Genomic DNA, 17,614 nt, shown 5'->3' on the forward strand with positions numbered 1-17,614 from the left:
ATGGCTCGGAGCCTGGAGCCTGTTTCCGATTCTGTGTCTCCCTCTCTCTCTGCCCCTCCCCCGTTCATGCTCTGTCTCTCTCTGTCCCAAAAATAAATAAAAAACGTTGAAAAAAAAATTTAAAAAAAAAAAAAAAAAAAAAAAAAAAAGAAAGTAGACCCTAACCACTGGACACGTTGGCTGTTTCTATATTGAATGGTACTATTAGGTCTATCTTGCATTTCTAATTCACTTCAGTAAATGTTTCCTTAGGGCACGTTGTGTGCCAGGGACTGAAAGCAATAAGGAAAAACAAAATGTGGACCTGCCCTCTAGTTGCTTTCAGTCAAGGATCATCTTAAACACAGACACCTATAACCATGGGATAGAAGAAAAGTCATGACTTGGCCCTTGCGGAGGTTGAAAGGGCTCTGAGAGAAAGAGCTGTCTCAGCTGTATTTTGAGGATGCATCTGAGCCCTACAGTCATAGAGGGCTGAGGAGAGGACACAGGACGGGCCTCCCGGACAGAGGTGATAGCAATGCAGAGGCACAGAGGATTAAAATGTATGGTATGCCTAGGACACCCCAAATAAGTCGATGCAGCAGGATTGCAGGAGGGGAAATGTGGGTAGTGATGAAGCAAAGTCATCATGGGCCTGCCATCCTTTGCAAAGGAACTTAGACTCAATCATGGAGGTGAAGGGTGCTAGCAAGGGTTTTAAGCCAGAGAGCAACGGAAGACGTGCATTTTAGGAGGTGGCTCTCTGCAGGAAGAGGAGACCAGGGGTAGCAGATCTGGTAAGGATGCTGAAACAGGGTCCTGTCAGACCTGCTTGCTCCAAGGCAGCGGTCACTGAGTGGAGTCAAGGACATACTAAGGAGGTGGAATCGATAGGACTTTTTAGGGTAAGAGAGTGGGAGGAGTGGTCACAGTTCTGGTCAGTTGGGAGCCTGGGGGAATAGAGTATGATGAATTCGCTTTGCAGGAAGCCAAGTGGTAAGATGTTTGTTGCTCAGAAACATGGTTCAGATGGGAAATTGGATTTTGGTGTCCTCAGTGTCCTCTGGGTATATAGTAGAAAGTGTAATTTTTTTAATATTAAAAAAATAATAATTTATGTTGAGGGAGAGAGTGCATATGAGTGGGGGAGGGACAGAGATGGGGGAGAGAGAGAATCTCAAGCAGGCTCCACCCTGTCAGTGCGAGCCCTACACGGGGCTCGAACCCATGAACTGTGAGATCATGATCTGAACCAAAATCAAAGCCAGACACTCAACCGACTGAGCCACCCAGGCACCCCAAAAATGTAATTTAAAATATTTCGGTAGGTGTTTGTAGATAGGAGAGGAGAGCTGAGAAAAGAATTCTACGGAAGAGTGGAGAAGGGTGGCAGAAAGTCAGAAAGAAGAATCAGAAGGAAGTGGTTTCATGGGAGGAGGAACCCAGTGCCCACATGAAGTCAGTTCACCACAGGACTGGAAGCTGTAACTGGATCTGGGATGAGACTGTTGGTGTTGCTGTCTTAGTCTCTGCTCCGGTCCTTGCAACTTTAAAGGGCCCATCGGAACTCCACGTAACCAACTGAAGCTTCTCTACAAGGCCAACACGATATCCTCTCCCCTGGCTAAACCCTTAAAACTATTGGTGATTGCTTTCCCATCTTATTAGACTCTGCCTCTGATGCTTTGGTCTCCCTACCTTTATATAAGTCAAGTCTGTGTCTTTTTTCCTCCATGGACAGCAGAGATCAGTATGTGGCCCATAGTGCAGAAGGGGTTTGGAAAGGGGCTGTGGGGGCGTCGTTTGCTTGAGCACATCTCATTCCCCAGATGAAGGGCCGGAGAAGAATGCGCTGTGGCTGTGCTAGAAGGAACAAAACTCAAAATAGCACATGGAATGCACATTCCAGGTGGAAATTCGGCAGGTACTACAAGACTGTAGAGCGGAGGCAAGAACAGACTCTTGGCTAACAGATTCCCAGGCATCCTCTCGAGGCAGACCGAATATTCTTGGCTTGATTTGCTGCTTCTCTGAGTGATTATTTAGACAACTATAACCCAGAATCTCCTCTTGTGAGGCAGACATGTCTAATTCATCCACAGATCATACAGAGAGATGAAATCTTGCCTTCTTTAAGAGGCTGCAAAGTTTAGGAACCTCTGTCATGAAAAATGATCTAAATAGTAAATGGCATTTTTACTCTATCCAATAGCCCTGTACAAACTAAATCCATTAATATATATTTTTTATTTTATTGTATTTTATTTTAGAGAGAGAGAGCGAGCAGGGGAGAGGGGCAGAGGGTCAGGGAGAGACAATCTTAAGCAGGTTCCATGCTCAATCAGGCGCAGAGCCCTGCATGGGGCTCAATCTCATAACCCTGGAATCATGACCTAAGCCAGAATCAAGAGTCAGACGCTCAACTGACTGAGCCACTGAGGCACCCCTAGATCCATAAGTATCTTTAATAGACCTTCTATTTGGTGCTTAAACCAAAACCTTTACACAGAGAGTTGTACCATGTGAAATAATAATTTAAAAAAATCCTATTGTGCATATTTTTAAGTGACGAAACCTTTTCTAAAAAGGAAATTATAACCTAAGATATCGTCTTGGTAAACCAAAGTTCAGAATTTAAATTTGTGAATTTAATTCAGTATCAAAACACTATGACCAGTTGGCAGTAATCTGTTCTAAGATGCCTGTGTTTCCAGGCTAATAAAACTGATCTTTATCATAAAGTATCCTAAGTAGATACTCATACCATCCTCTTATTTCCATTAACTTAAATAGAGGTCCAGCTAATTGTAGGACTTCATAGAAATAGCACTGAAAATAGTATGCACCTGTTAAAAAAATTCACAGTTCAATGACTAAGTACATCAGGAAATTTATGTAATATAAGTGGAAAAGGAAAGATACATTTTTCATGTTCTCTTTTTCTCTTCTTTAAAGAGTGGTAAGTAGGGCATAAGGGGTAAATAAATTCTAATTAAAAACACCCTTGTTAAATTTCTTGTTTGCCCTGAAATCTCCAGTTCCTTGTATCCTAAAAGCCACAAACGGTTTTGTTTCCCCTTGTATTTGGATTCTATCTCTGGGTATCAGGATTATAGATGATTTTATTTTCATTTTATTTATTTTTTTCCTCGGTTTTCCATGTATTTACTTTATAACTACATTTGAACTATGAACATGTAATTACTTTTGCTTATTCTTTTAATGTTTATTTGTTTTGAGAGAGAGAGTGTGTGCACAAGCCAGGAAGGGACAGAGAGAGAGAGGGAGAGAGAGAGAGAGGGAGACAGTGAGGGGGGGAGAGAGAGAGAGAGAGAGAGAGAGAGAGAATATCCCAAGGTGTCTCCCTGTTGTCAACACAGAGCCCGATGCGGGGTTTGATCCCATGAACCATGAGACCATGACCTGAGCTGAAATCAAGAGCTGGATGCTCAACCGACTGAGCCACCCAGACGCCCCTGTAATTACTTTTAAAAACAGAGAAAAAAACCACAAAGATTTATTCTTAAAGGGAAATGAAGTGGTGTGTGAAGCATGTCTGCTTCTCATTTCGAGCTCTTCCATGAACTATTTTAACTGCAGGTTAGGCAGTTTACTTCGTTGCCCTTACATACAATAAATGGGTAGAACTCATCTTGGCAGTTAGTTCCAGCTTTTGTGACGTTCTAGTTTAAATCGTCGTAGAAACCAGAAATGGCCTCCTGCCATGTTAGCTCTCCAAGGGGTTATTTACCCTTTGCCAGGTCCAGGCACTACGCTTGGTGGTGGTAGAGATGTGTCATTTCCATCCGGGCTCTGCCTTCAGAGGTTTCAGGTCCTTAACAGAAAACAACACCAAGCACACAAGGCCAGTGCAGCCCAATGAGACTGGGCAAGATGTGTGTGGACCATTTTTTTTTTTTTTTTTTGAAAGTATAAAATACATTATGATTTAATTCTATTTAAAACAATGCAGTTTAAAATTTTATGATAAATTTTCTCATTAATGGCAAGTCACGCACTTGGATATTTTGAACTAGAGAATGTATTTGTGATATTGATCACTGTCCCCTCTCCCCTTGGGAATTACTGAGTGCTATCATTCAAGTACAAGTCAGACCAGAGAGGGCTCTGCCAGGAAGTGGAAGGACTTAAGCCCTGACGTTGCTCTGTCTCCAGTCATGTTGACTGCTTAGTTATGCTTTAAGAATATTCTGGCTCAGGGGCACCTGGGTGGCTCATTCGGTTAAGCGTCTGAACGGCTCAGGGTGTCATCTCGAGGTTCGTGAATTTAAGCCCCGCATTGGGCTCTCTGCAGTCGGTGCCGAGCCCACTTAGGAGCCTCTGTACTTCTCCTCTGCCCCTCCTCTGCTCACTTGCACGTGTTCTCTCTCTCAAAAATAAATAAACATTAAAAAAATGAATCTTATGGTTCAAATGCCTCCCAGTGTGTTGAACTGCAAGTTAGATTGCCTCACACAGCCCAGTCCGTTATACATGTCGGTGAGCCTTGTCACGTTTCACTGCAGGTGACGATAGGCAGTGTAACTGGGAAAAGTCTTAGTCTTGGAAAGAGCCGAGTGTCCCTCCAGGTTTGAAATGCAGGTTCCTAAGGGCTTGTTATATTAGAGACATATTTCACCTTCCTGAAGACTAGTGTCTGAGCTCAGACAGGATGTATCATGCCTGTGGGCTTGAGAGAGGGGTTGCTGAGTGATTGAATTAACGTCTGATATCTTCTGGGCTGCACAAAATGGTAAGTCCAAAAAAAAAAAAAAAAAAAAAAAAAGGAAGCCATTAGATTCCCTGTCCTTGTTTCTTCCTTGAAGCCTTTGTAATCATTCTTAATGTGGTTAAATTTAAGTTGTTTCCAGTTCAGGCATGGTGCAATCAGATTTCCTCATGAGGGTGCTTTTCCACTGTGACCTCTTTGACGTCAATAACTGTTTCCTGTTGATTTGAACGCCCTATTCCCTCTGTGGATGACTTTGTTGGAGCAAAATCATAAAGCAAGGAGCAGTTATGAGAAATTCAACACAATGCTGTCTGTTACTGGAGATTTCCTTCTCCATGCCCACAACCAGTCAGTGACACTGCAACTTTTGATACAGGGTTGGTGTGTTATTCTTTCAGAAATAATTCCAAAGTAATTGCTGAGAACTTAGGTAAGTCTAGATGTGGTGCTCAGCTTAACATTGCTTTAAAACCATCACTCAATTCATTAACGGTAAATGTTGTTGCTATTCTTTGAATTATTTCCGAAAGGTAATCTGCATCCTCGCTGTAATACATCTTCAACTGAAGATTTATATCTGTTGAGGACATGTACAGACTATGGATTCTTGCTTTAAACAGAAAAATCTTTTTCACTCTGTTGACAAGAGTGAAGCAACTGTATGGAAAGGGAGAAGAGCTACTACAAAAAGTCTCACTCTGATATGTTAGCAGTCCATTTGCTTTGCAACAGTATCAGTTATGATTATCAAGCTCTTAAAGTAGAGAATATTATCATCTGCTATTAGAAACTTAGAAAACTTGCTGGAACTCAAGCCCTCGGTTGGCATGTTTTGGTTATCAAATCTAGTTTTGTGACCTCTTGCTTTGTAATCACTTCCCAGAAAGAAAAGCTCTCCTTAATAGGTCAAGGCCATGACCACGCAGTATCAGAAGTGCCCCCGCGGCTGGCGGAGGTGTCCTCCTGACTCCTTAAACCCTCCAGATTCCTGTCTCACATTCACATTGCTGTTTTGGCTGCCATTTCATTCCTGTCTACTTGCCAGCCTGAGAGGCACCATCTCTGCATCCATGCAGGGCAGCCCGCTTCCCAGGACAGCACCCCCCCCCACCCCCCACAGAGGGGCCAGAGCCCTGGGAGCAGACGGCCGTGACGGTGGAAGCCGTAGTGATAGTGAGGATGATATTTGCTCACACTTAGTGAACATTCACTGTGTGCCTGGCACCGTTGGACATTCTTAGCTTAAATCATGTAATGCTTGTACACCTGTGAGTTCAGTCCTCTTATTATCCTCGTTTTGCAGATTGGAGTTTTGAGACAGAAAATAAATACAGCATAGCGGGAGCTGCTTTGGCATCTCAGACGCCCTGGCTCCAGAGGCCCCGTGCCCTCACCACCACGCTGTGCTTTGTCTTGGTGACATCAGGGACTTGGGCACTGGGTGCAGGACCTCCTAGAGTACACGTTAGCCTGTTTGCATGATGTACTAATAATAACAGTTTCTGCTTGTGGAACCTCTTCTGGGCCTGGCCCTGACAAGGCACTTTGATTCTGGTTTAATCTGCACATGGTCGTTGTAGTGTGTTATTATCCCAGATTTGTGAATAAGTAAACCTTCTGCCCCTTAAGAATTGCTGTGTGTTTCAGTTAAAATTCTCCTGGTAGCAAGTACAGAAAGCGGTTTACCCAAGGTCATGCAAAAAAAGTGAGAAGTGAAAATAAAGATGTAGAGATACAGGGTGTGTTTCACAGAACCCAAGGGCCAACTTTGTCCATGTCTCTTCCGGATCTGGAAGTGGAAAGTCATGATGGGCCCAGGTGGTTTCCTTCTTGGCTCCCTCATTCGCCCTTATCTCTTGCCTCTGCCTCACTCTATGTTTCTGTTCCATTCTTTTCTCTTGTCCTTCTGTCCATCCATCTGTCCAGCCGTGCTTTCAGCACTCTGTTTTACCAAGACGTGTCACGTGGTCACACAACACAGATAACCTCAGCTTCCTAATTCACGTTTCCTCAGCTCCTGCACCCCACACAGCCTAAATTAACCTTTCCATCTCAGTTCCGATTTTCTGGGAAAGATACTGGAGAGGGGGTGGCCAGCTTGCTCTAGTTAGCTGCTTGCAGCGTATCCAGCATGGCCCCCTGTGACCATGCCAGGGCAGTTCTCTGAGAAAGGGATCAATGAGCTGAACAGACACCTCCAAAGGTACCTACCACAGTGACCCTAGGTGATCTCATCCCTGGTTCCTCTACAGTCATCCTCCTCAGGTGATGTTGTCTTGTCACAGGTTATCATCTTGGTATATCACTTTTCATCGACCCAAGTGTTTTGTCTCGAACTTTTCTGTATACAGTTGCCTATCAGTTTAATTCCTTTATTTTCATTTTCATTTATTTTATTTCCTTTAATGTTTTATTTATTTTTGAGAGACAGAGCATGAGTAGGGGAGGGGCAGAGAGAGAGGGAGACACAGAATCCAAAGCAGGCTGTCAGCACAGAGCCCGATGCGGGGCTTGAACCCACGAGCCTTGAGATCGTGATCTGAGCCAAAGTCAGACACTTAACCGACTGAGCCCCCCGGTCCCCTCAGTTTAATTCTTAAAGAACAATCTTTATGAGGGCCTTTAGGGAATGCACACTGCTCATACTGACAGCCACTATCATTTTGGGGGATATTTTTATCCCCTTTGACCCCTAAGAAGTAACAGCCCTGAACTGATAGCCAGGACAGATTTGGGCCAGGCTGCAGCGGGTTAATGGAGCCAGGCAGGTGATGACAGGAATTCTGTTATTAACCAGGCACCAGCTCCTTGGCCTCCTAATCCGAAGGGAGGCGTGGGACAAAGGGATTTCTGTGTTGTTTTTATTCCCCCAGGTGTTCCTCACCCGTGTTAATGACTTGCATTTGTGGTTGGTTGAATGGGGGACAAAAGAGGAGTAAGGGACAAAGGGCTGGGCCACTTGGCTTTAGAACTGAGGTTACACCGGTCTCCAGTCTCAGGGACCTTGGGTTTCTTACCTTGCAGATCAGAGCAAAATTTACCTGAGAGGAGCCAGAGTCCTCGGGGAAAGCTGTGCAGGTGTCCAGGACTCGGTTTCTAGGAGACTGGACTTTAGAAAAGCTGGAATGGCTGTCTACACAGGCTGAAACACAGAAACAGTTGTTTTTGTACTCACTGCCTTAGGTGGGATTTGGAAACTGCTCCCTGCCCCAGAAGTGACTCACAGGCAACCTGAATCTATTATGCCCTGCCTCCCTAAACTCGGGGGGCCCGACAGATGTTTCCTCTACTTGCTTCACAGCTGCGTTTGTAAAGCGTAACTTCGTGCTTGTCGGGTGGTGAGGGAGACTAGTTCTTCCACAGCGCAGACTGCGAGTGGAGTCGTAGGCAAGAGGCGATCTCCTGCCTCCTATCACAACGTCACGTCCATGACTCTGATTTGTAAAGGGCACGCGCTAAGTGTGAAAGTAGTTTCCCTCTGGTTGGTGGAACTCATTCCAGGGCAGGAACATTTAGCAGGGCTGATTTGCGTTTGTAGCTGATGTGTTAGTATGTGTGGCGGGTTCTGCTCGCGGAGTCTTTTTCCAGCCAAGCACCATAGCCGCCACCTGGTTTAGCCCAGACGCTGGGCTTATAATTGTAGAGACCGATAGGTGAGTGAGCCTCTCTCTGAACAGGACTATAGTCCTGAACTTCTCAGCTGTCGGTGTCCTGAGGATGGGGTGAAAGGAAGTACCCTAACTAGCCTTTTGCTTTTTTAAAAAATTTTTGAGTTTATTTATTTTGAGAGAGAGAGAGAGCCCAAGGGGGGCTGGGGACAGAGAGAGAGAGAAGGAGAGAGAGAGAATCCCAAGCAGGCTTTGCACTGTCAGCGCAGAGCCCGATGCGGGGCTCGAGCTCACAAACTGCAAGATCAGGGCCTGAGCCGAAATCAAGAGTCGGACACTTAACCGACTGAGCCACCTAGGCACCCCATAGCCTTTTGCTTCTTCTGTCAACACTTGATTATGAAAGCAGCATATTCCAGTGATGCCCCACACTCAGAAGCTTCAGCACTTAGGGACGGTCTCCCTTTGCAGCCATTGTACCCTGCCTCATACCTGACAGTTCAGCTGTTCGTATACCTTGATGCCTCCCCACTCCAGCCTGACTCCTGCTTCCTCCTCCTTCAAGGCTGGGGAATTAGCTCCTCTTGGAAGCTTTCCCCACGTCCCACCCCAGCCTCCAGGCTGCTCAGGTGCCCTGATCTGTTCCCACGACAGCCTCTGTGTGCCTCCACTGCTCTGAGTACACTGGGGTGATGTGCTCTATCCACACTTCTCTGAACTTCTGGAGAGCAGGTGTGGGGTCGCGTTCACTTTACAATACTTTGTCTCTCCCCAGGACTTGGTATTGCGTGTGCTCAGTAAACATTCCTTCTGGTTGAGAACCTTAACAGTGTAAAAGATTTCTGAAAGCCTTATTAGGTACCATAAAGCCTGCATACCAGAACTCAGACTCTTTACTCCCATGGAGCCCTGGGACCCAAACCAGGGCTGATTGTATCTCATTTGGATGTTGTTCCAACAAGCTCCATGGCCTGGTGACTTTAGGTGTCAGAAAGGCCATTATTAGGGTGAAGAGATATGCGTGTAAACAGAGGGGCTCCTCTCAGCAAAGGCATTCTGTGAGTTGATGAACACATTTTTATTTTCCTACCTTGTGACATTATTTTAGGTCTTTGATAGGATGGACCATTACTTTTGGTAAATTGTCATTATATCTGGCTGGCTTGTTTCCCCTTCCTGCTTGCTTCGAGAGCTGTAAGTAGCCTCAGGGATGAGAGTTGTTCTAGGTGGTGCCATATAGGAAGTTAGAAGTGAAACTCTGAGGGGCGCCGGGGTGGCGTCTGACTTTGGCTCAGGTCACGCTCTCACATTTGTGGGTTCAAGCCCCATGTCAGGCTCTGTACTGACAGCTCAGAGCCTGGAACCTGCTTCGGATTCTGTGTCTTCCTCTGTGACTCCCCCACTCATGCTAAAAATAGATAAGCATTAAGAAAATGAAAGTCTAAATGAAAAGAAACCCCTATTTTCGCATTCCTGAGGCTTATGACCTTGTTGCAAATCACAGGCGGGTGTGACCCCTTGGCCCTCCTACTTTTTCTGAGAACCCACCTCCAGGGCTGGGCTGAGGAACAGATGAAAGAGACAAGAAGGCAGTATTTCCTCCCCCAGATTTGGAACTCAGCCCCTGCTCTGGCTTTTCAGACTTGAGAATATGAGAACGATTTGGGGGAAACTAGAAATGGATGAAATTGCCCTTACAATACCCTCATCGTTTTGATGCCTACTGCCTTAGGAACTCTTGCCAACTACACTGACTTTCAGCAGCCTAAGGAATGGCCCCTTACCTACTGACCCAATTCCAGTAATCAGGTATTTCGAGCTCTTGGAATTCACGTGACTGCCAGTCACAGCCATGAAGAAGGTGACCAGGCTGGTTAACAAAAATGTGTAAGACTTACCTACTTGTCGAGGGGTGGTTTGGGTGGCTTTACCACTTGAGTCTTCATCGTGTCCCCCTTGGCCACCCCTTCAAAATGGACACAGCATTGTCATTACAGTGGCCTGTGCGGATGCAGCTCTTGGACGTATCTCCATCGCGTACTTAGCCTCCATCCCACTCCACTGCTACCCTGCTCTCGGGTCTTTCCCATATGGAAAATAAAGAACACCATTGCTCATCAAAGCTTGTCCTAACCACATCTGCCACTCCATTTGTCAGTCACACTCAAATGAAGGCCACTAGCTCAGTCAGATGGCTCACTGTATTTAGCTTTCAATTGACTTACACTGGCCAACCTCAAGAGTTGTTTTGTTATTGTTTGGTTTTGTTTTTGTGTGTGTGAACCTTGTCGTTCCTTATGCACTCTTTTTTTTTTTTTTAATATTTGTTTGTTTGTGTGTTTGTTTATGTATATATGTATTTAGAGCACGAGCGAGCCTGCAAGCTACGGAGGCACACAGACCAGGGGAGAGAGAATCCCAAGCAGGTTCCACACTGTCAGCACAGAGCCTGATGTGGGGCTCAAAACCATAACCATGAGATCCTGACCTGAGGCGAAATCAAGAGTTGGATGCTCACCTAAGACGCCCCACCTCCCCCCACCTTCACTCTTAAATTCATACTTCTCATTAACAGAAGTTTCATAGACCCAGGGGATTTTTTTTTCTCTGAATTAAGGTCTTACTTAAAATCAGCACTAAGAGGTCATGAGTCCTGTTTTCTGATCTGGAAGGCCCGATGAAACCAGTGGTGACTTGGGAGTGTGAGCTACAACTCGCACAGCTGTGTCCACTGCTCAGCTGTGGATGCGGGGTAACATTGTGAACAAAGCTGGGGCACTGAAAACCACAAGGAAAGATGAGTTGTCAGTACACATCCTTTGTGAATTGGCAAAAACCAATTTCCTTCAAAATGACGTCCACCACCCCCGCCCCCCCTGCCCCCAAAACGATGATGGCTGGCCCTGCGGGGTTATCCTGTAGACCTTTGCTTACATGTCACTCGCTCAGAGACTCCTCCACTGATCCCCAGGCAGATGACCAGATGTCTCCTCTTCCTCCCCTTTTCCTTCACAGGATTTACCAGAATTTGTAACTTTATTTGTTTATATGACTCCTTGTTTATTTTTTTAAATCAGTGTCTGTCTCCCTACCAGACTCTGTATGGGTAGAGGTTGTATCTACATTATGCCTGTTCTACTCTCTTGGATCCCCAGCACCTCATTCAGTGCCTGGCGACCCAGGGACTTCGTAGATGTTAGTGGAGGGGGTAAGGAAATCCACTGACCTCAGAGGTTCCTGAAACAAAGCACTTGATACTGTCAGTCTTACAGACATCGCTTTTTCATTGAGACTTCACGTTCCTTTTATTAAAGTCTTAATCAAGGCACTGTGTTCACACCACATGCTCAGTACTTAGTGCACTGGCATGGGGAACCGTGAGGGCCCTTTCCTCTGTGAGGTTGAGAGCTCCTTCCAAGTGGAGCCAGCATCCCACCAGTCTGCGCCTTTCCACTCCTAACTCGGGAATTTCCTCATGGCCCGAATGGAATTTCTAACACTGAGGCTACTCTGAGGCTGTCGTTAGACTGCTGTTTGACAGGCTTGTCTAAAATGTTTTCCTCTTTCTGTGAGTCTTCCCTGCCCAAGTGTGAGGACCCGGTAGGTGTCCCTTGCATTCTGCAATTAACCCTGCATGTTCCAGAGGAGCGGCATGTGCCTTTCCATTTATGTTGCTCTCCTCCACATTCTAAAACCCCATGATTGGGCTAGGGATCCTGCCCTCATCCTCACTTTGCTAACGTCCGACGTCCAAAACAAATTAAACTCAAGGTTACGTGGCGTTTAAGTGCAGAGCTGCTACTAGAACCAAAGGCTCCTGAGACTTTCCTACTTTTTGTTTAATGCAGAGATCAAGGCTGTGTGGAATTACTTAAAGGAGATCCAGGTGTTACGTGCCCCCCCCCCGGCCCCCACAAACACCCTCATGCTTTGCACTGACCCCATCAGGATATTCCACTGAGTACCTCCACTTGACGACCTCTTCTCCCCACGCCCCTGCCCAAGGTAACATGATGCTGACCAGATTCTAGGCTAATGGTTACACCACGTTGGATCCTCTCTTGTGTTTGTATCCAGGATCGCCTGTTCTTCGTGATGGAGTTTGTGAATGGGGGCGACTTGATGTTTCACATTCAAAAGTCTCGTCGTTTTGATGAAGCACGAGCTCGTTTCTATGCTGCAGAAATCATTTCGGCGCTCATGTTCCTACACGAGAAAGGGATCATCTACAGGTGAGTTTTGGTCGCTGGTAACCTGTCTCCTAATTCATCCGCTGTTTGCCCTCCTGGCTTCATCCACCCTTCTGTTTTTCCTGTTAATTAATTGAAATCTTTTTAGAATTAAATTTACAAAGGTATGTGTCCCTTAGAATAAATAACCTAGTGTTACATATTGCCTGCAAACCAGAATTGCCCCCATGTGGTGTTGATAAAATCGGCTTGAACTGCTGCACTGAGATTATTCCTGAATTCATACAGCCAGCCCCTGCAAGGTGCTGAACACATTGTTCCTCTCTTTTTCTGTTTTAACGTTGGAAGCAATCCATTCCATTTTAAGGATCCATACCTACACTGAAGAGTGTGGCTGACTGTTGCCCTAAATTACTGTGATAATTGGGGTTACAGCTCGCCAGTCAAGCAACCAAAAGGTGAACTGTTGACGAGCAGTGTCCTGCTTGATGATATTTATCATTTGTAGCCCCTCCTGAATGTTGACTCCGCGTCATGGCACACAATTTTCTGATGATAATATACTTGGGGCTTAAAATCTGGTTGCCACTGTTAGATCTCAAAATGCAAAGGGATAGGAGATGAAACTTTGTTCAGACGCAAGATTGGGTAAGATGGGAAATGTAACAGTGAGTGTGTTAGACGATGTTTATTTTTAAATTTTTTCCCTGTGGTCAGTGTTTTCCTCCTCTTTACACAACTTTGTAGCTTAGTTGCCATATAAACTCTTCTTTCTCTTGAGATGCAATTGTTTCCTTTTGAGAAAAAATCATTTTTATCTTAGGAGCATGAATGTCAAAGTAAAAGAATTTCCTGATTTAAACTGGCAATTTATTAGCCTTGCTAACACTGTTCCTTTTGGGGGCTCAGAACAGTATTGACATCACTGTGCAAGTGTGAAAGAACTTTAAAAACTGAATATCCTTAAATATCTTAGAGTCAAAACAGGAAGAGAGGAGTGAGGCTAGGAAAGAATTCATCAGGACGGATCGACGATGCCAGAAAGAAGAGAGAAAGCAAAGGAAGTATGACAGGCACGATACAGAAATGTTAATTCTCAGGGCAGAGCCCTAAAGCCTCAACTAGATGCGGCCCTTGTCTCAGCCTCAGCTGTGGGGCAGAGAAGTGGGCAAAGAGCTTGGAGCCAGGCTGGATACCAGCAGTGGGAGTCTTCCGCTTGAACAGAATCAGGAATCTCCACTCATTCTTCAGGCGTGCAGCTGCCACAGGTTGCTGTAGATGGCCTGTGCTTTGAGCTTCCTTGATCAGGCTCTCTGTTCCCCCGGAGCCTCCAGCATGGGAATTTTCCTGTCAAAGAATTCCACCCAGTGCATGATTGGAGGGGGTTGCTGGTGGCGGAGGGAGTTCAGAGATCTTCCTGATGGTAGGTAGCATCAGACTCTGGGCCACGAGCTCTGCTCTTGTTCTCCTTTCTGTGGCTTATCCATCCATCTGCTCTCTGTTCATCCCAGAGAGAGTCTTCCCCACATTTAATTGTTAAGAATTATGACTTCCCAACTTGACAGGGACTTCGGTAAATCCAAAGACTAATACCAATGATGGCACCAAGAGCTAAATGGAGCATTTGTGACAGTCAGTCTTTACCTGAATTTCTGCCCTCATCCTTCCAGCACTATTATTATAACAATCTTATTAGTGTTATTTAGGTGAATAACCGAGTCTTAGAAAGGCTTAGCAACCACACTGCTAACTGGTAGTAAAGCCACAATTCAAATTATACCGTTAGCCACTGGGCCGCACTGCCTCCTCAGGAGAGACTTGAACACTCTACCACTAAAGAGGGGACTTCTTATTCCCCTTCTGGTGATAGGGCGACTTTAATTCATGAAAAGGAACCAGAGCATGTGTCTTCATTCTTCTGGGCTCCTTTCACAAAATACCGCAGGCTGGGTGGCTTTTAAACAACACAAAATCATTTCTCACAGTTCTGGAGGCTGGAGGTCCAAGATCAAGGTGGCAGCAGATTCAGTGTCTGGTGATAGCTATCTTTTCTCTATGTCCTCACATGGCAGAAGGGGTTAAGGGAACTCCCTGGAGCCTCTTTTATAAAGGCACTAACCTCGTTCATGAGGGTTCCACCCACATGACCTAAGCACCTCTCAAAGGCCCCGCAAATACCATCACGTTTGGGGGTGAGGATTTCAGCGTATGAATTTGGGTTGGCGTGGGGAGAAGGATGGTCAGGGACACAAACATTCAGATGGAAGCAGTGGAGAATAGCACGGTTGTCAAAACTCATTTTCTTGAACCCTTAGAGGCTTTACTTGCGGACCACATCACACTGGCATGAGGCCAACAGACTTGCTCTCCTGTGTGGGATGTGACCGCCTCTCAGTCTACTTGTTTCATTTGTCTTCAACTATGGAGGATGGACACTATAGCCTGATGTCGTTTCTGTGAAGCTGTATCAGCCCACATCTTGAGAAGTTTTATTTAAATTCTTGGCATCTGTGGTTCAGTTTTGAGAACTTATTTTAATTTACTCTTCAACTTGAATCCCATATGCAGGCTCCAACTGATATGGTTGACTTTGAAGGGAACACATTTAATTAGGATAGATTCAAAAGCTATTTTTATCCTGTGGATTTATTTCACAGGATAATTTAATTCCATTCAGGTTACTGGCCTGAGAGCAGAGTCTTAAGGATAAGCCTTTGAAAACCAAGTCCTTGGAATTCACACACAGTAAAGGGCACAATTGGGTCGTACAGGGTATGAATTTGATCCATCCAGAGAGCACAGGGAGAAACTTGGGTGCATGAGACAGCCTCATTGATCATACATGTCCTAGGATGGCCTTTATGGGAGCCAAAATGATATGGATGCTGCCTCTGACCTATCCAGATACAGGTATACCTTGTTTTATAGTGCTTTGCTTTTGCTTTATTGTATTCCACAGATAACTGTGGATATAGTGGATAACTACCTATCTATATCACAGTTTTATCATATATGTATGTGTGTGTGTGGTTTGTGGCAATCCTGTGTGGAGCAAGCCTACCGGTGCCTTTTTTTGAACAATATTTGCTCATGTTGTGTCTCTGTGTCACATTTTGGTAATCCTCAGAACATTTCACACTTTTTCCGTATTATTGTATTTGTTTTGGTGATCAGTGACCTTTGATGTTACTATTCTAGTTGTCTGGGGACTCCATGAACTGTACCCATATGAGATGGCAAACTTAATCCACAAATGTTGTATGTGTTTCTGACTGCTCCGTTGACCAACCCCTCCACCATCCCTATCTCTCTCCTCGGACCTCCCTATTCCCTGAGACACAACAATATTAAAGTTAGTCCAGTGATTAACTGTGGCTTCTCGGTGTTCAAGTGAAAAGAAGAGTCACATGTCTCTCACTTTAAATCACAAGGTAGAAATGATCACGCTTACTGAGGAAGGCACGTTGAAAGCCAAGATTGGGTGAAAGCTAGGCCTCTTGCACCAGTTAGCCAACTTATGAATTCAAAGGAAAAGTTGTTGAAGGAAATAAAAAGTGCTAGTCCAGTGAACACACGAATGGTAACCAAAACAGCCTGAATGCTGGTACTGAGAAAATGTGAGTGGTCTGGGTAGATCAGACAGCAACAACATTCCCTTAGGCCAAAGCCTGATCCAGAGCAAGGGCCTCACTCTCTTCAAACCTGTGAAGGCTGACAGAGCCGAGGAAGCTGCAGAAGAGAAATTTGAAGCTAGCAGAGGGTGGTTCATGAGGTTAAGGGAAAGAAGCCATCTCCATAGACATCAAAGTACAAGGTGAAGCCCCAAGTGCTGATGTGGAAGATGTAGTGAGTTATCCAGAAGCTCTAGTTAAGATAATTCATGAAGGTGGCTACACGAGAGCACAGATTTTCAATGTAGATGAAACAGCCTCACATGGGAAAAAGATATTATCTAGGACTTTCATTGCTAAAGAGGAGAAGTGCATGCCTGGCCTCAAAGCCTCAAAGGACAGACAGGCTTTGTTAGGAGCCAGTGCAACTGATGACTTTAAGTTGAAGCCAGTGCTCATTGACTATTCCAAAAATCCTCAGACCTTTAAGAATTATGTTAAATCTACTGTGCCTGTGTTCTATAAATGGAATGACAGAGCCTGGATGACAGCACATCTGTTTACAACATGGTTTACTGAATATTTTAAACCCACTTTTGAGACCTGCTGCTCAGAGAAAAAGGTTCCTTTCAAAATAGTACTGCTCTGGCAATGTACCTGGTCACCCAGGAGCTCTGGTGGAGAGGGATGAGGAGATGAATGTTGTTTGCATGTCTGATAACACGGCATCCGTTCTGTAGCCCATGGATCAAGGTCATTTTGACCTTCAATTCTTATTATTAAAAAATACATTTCATAAGGCCATAGCTGATATGGCTAGTGATTCCTCTAATGGATCTGGGCAAAGTAAATTGGAAACCTTCTGGAAAGGATTCACCATTCTAGATGCAATTAAGAACATTCTTGATTCATGGGAAGAGGTCAAAATATCAACATGAACAGGAGTTTGGAAGGAGGGGATTCCAACCCTCATGGATGACTTCGAGGCTTGGAGACTTCATAGAGGAAGTCACTGCAGATGTGGTGGAAATAGCATGAGAACTAAAATTAGAAGTGGACCCTGAAGAGGGGACTGAATTGCTGCAATCTGGTAATAAAACTTGGATGGATGAGGAGTTGTTTATTATGGCTGAGCAAACAAAGTGGTTTTTTGAGATGGAATCTACTCCTGGTGAAGATGCTGTGAAGATTATTGAAATGACAACAAAGCATTTAGAATATAATATAAACTTAGTTGATACAGCAGTGGTAGGGTTTGACAAGTTTGACTCCAATTTTGGAAGAAGCCGTGTTGTGGGTAAAATGCTATCAAATAGCATCACATGCGACGGAGAAATTGTTCATGAAAAAAAATTAATCAACGTGGCAAATTCCATTGTTACCTTATTTTAAGAAATTTTCACAGCCACCTAAGCCATCAGCAACCACTACTCTGATGAGTCAACAGCCATCAACATGGAGGTGAGACTGTCCACCAGCAAAACATTACAA

General features: G+C 44.9%; 1 protein-coding gene across 1 annotated transcript in view; it reads left to right on the forward strand.

Annotated features, from left to right (window-relative positions):
• The window catches only part of PRKCH (protein kinase C eta), a 231,585-nt gene that overhangs the window by 146,919 nt on the left and 67,052 nt on the right, over nt 1–17,614 (forward strand). The window contains exon 10 of the mRNA XM_060619985.3: nt 12,400–12,554. Coding sequence (XP_060475968.1) covers nt 12,400–12,554 — 155 coding nt within the window. The remainder of the gene's footprint in view (nt 1–12,399; nt 12,555–17,614) is intronic.

This window comes from Panthera onca, chromosome B3, assembly GCF_046562875.1.
Source record: "Panthera onca isolate mPanOnc1 chromosome B3, mPanOnc1 haplotype 2, whole genome shotgun sequence".
Taxonomy (NCBI): Eukaryota; Metazoa; Chordata; class Mammalia; order Carnivora; family Felidae; genus Panthera; species Panthera onca.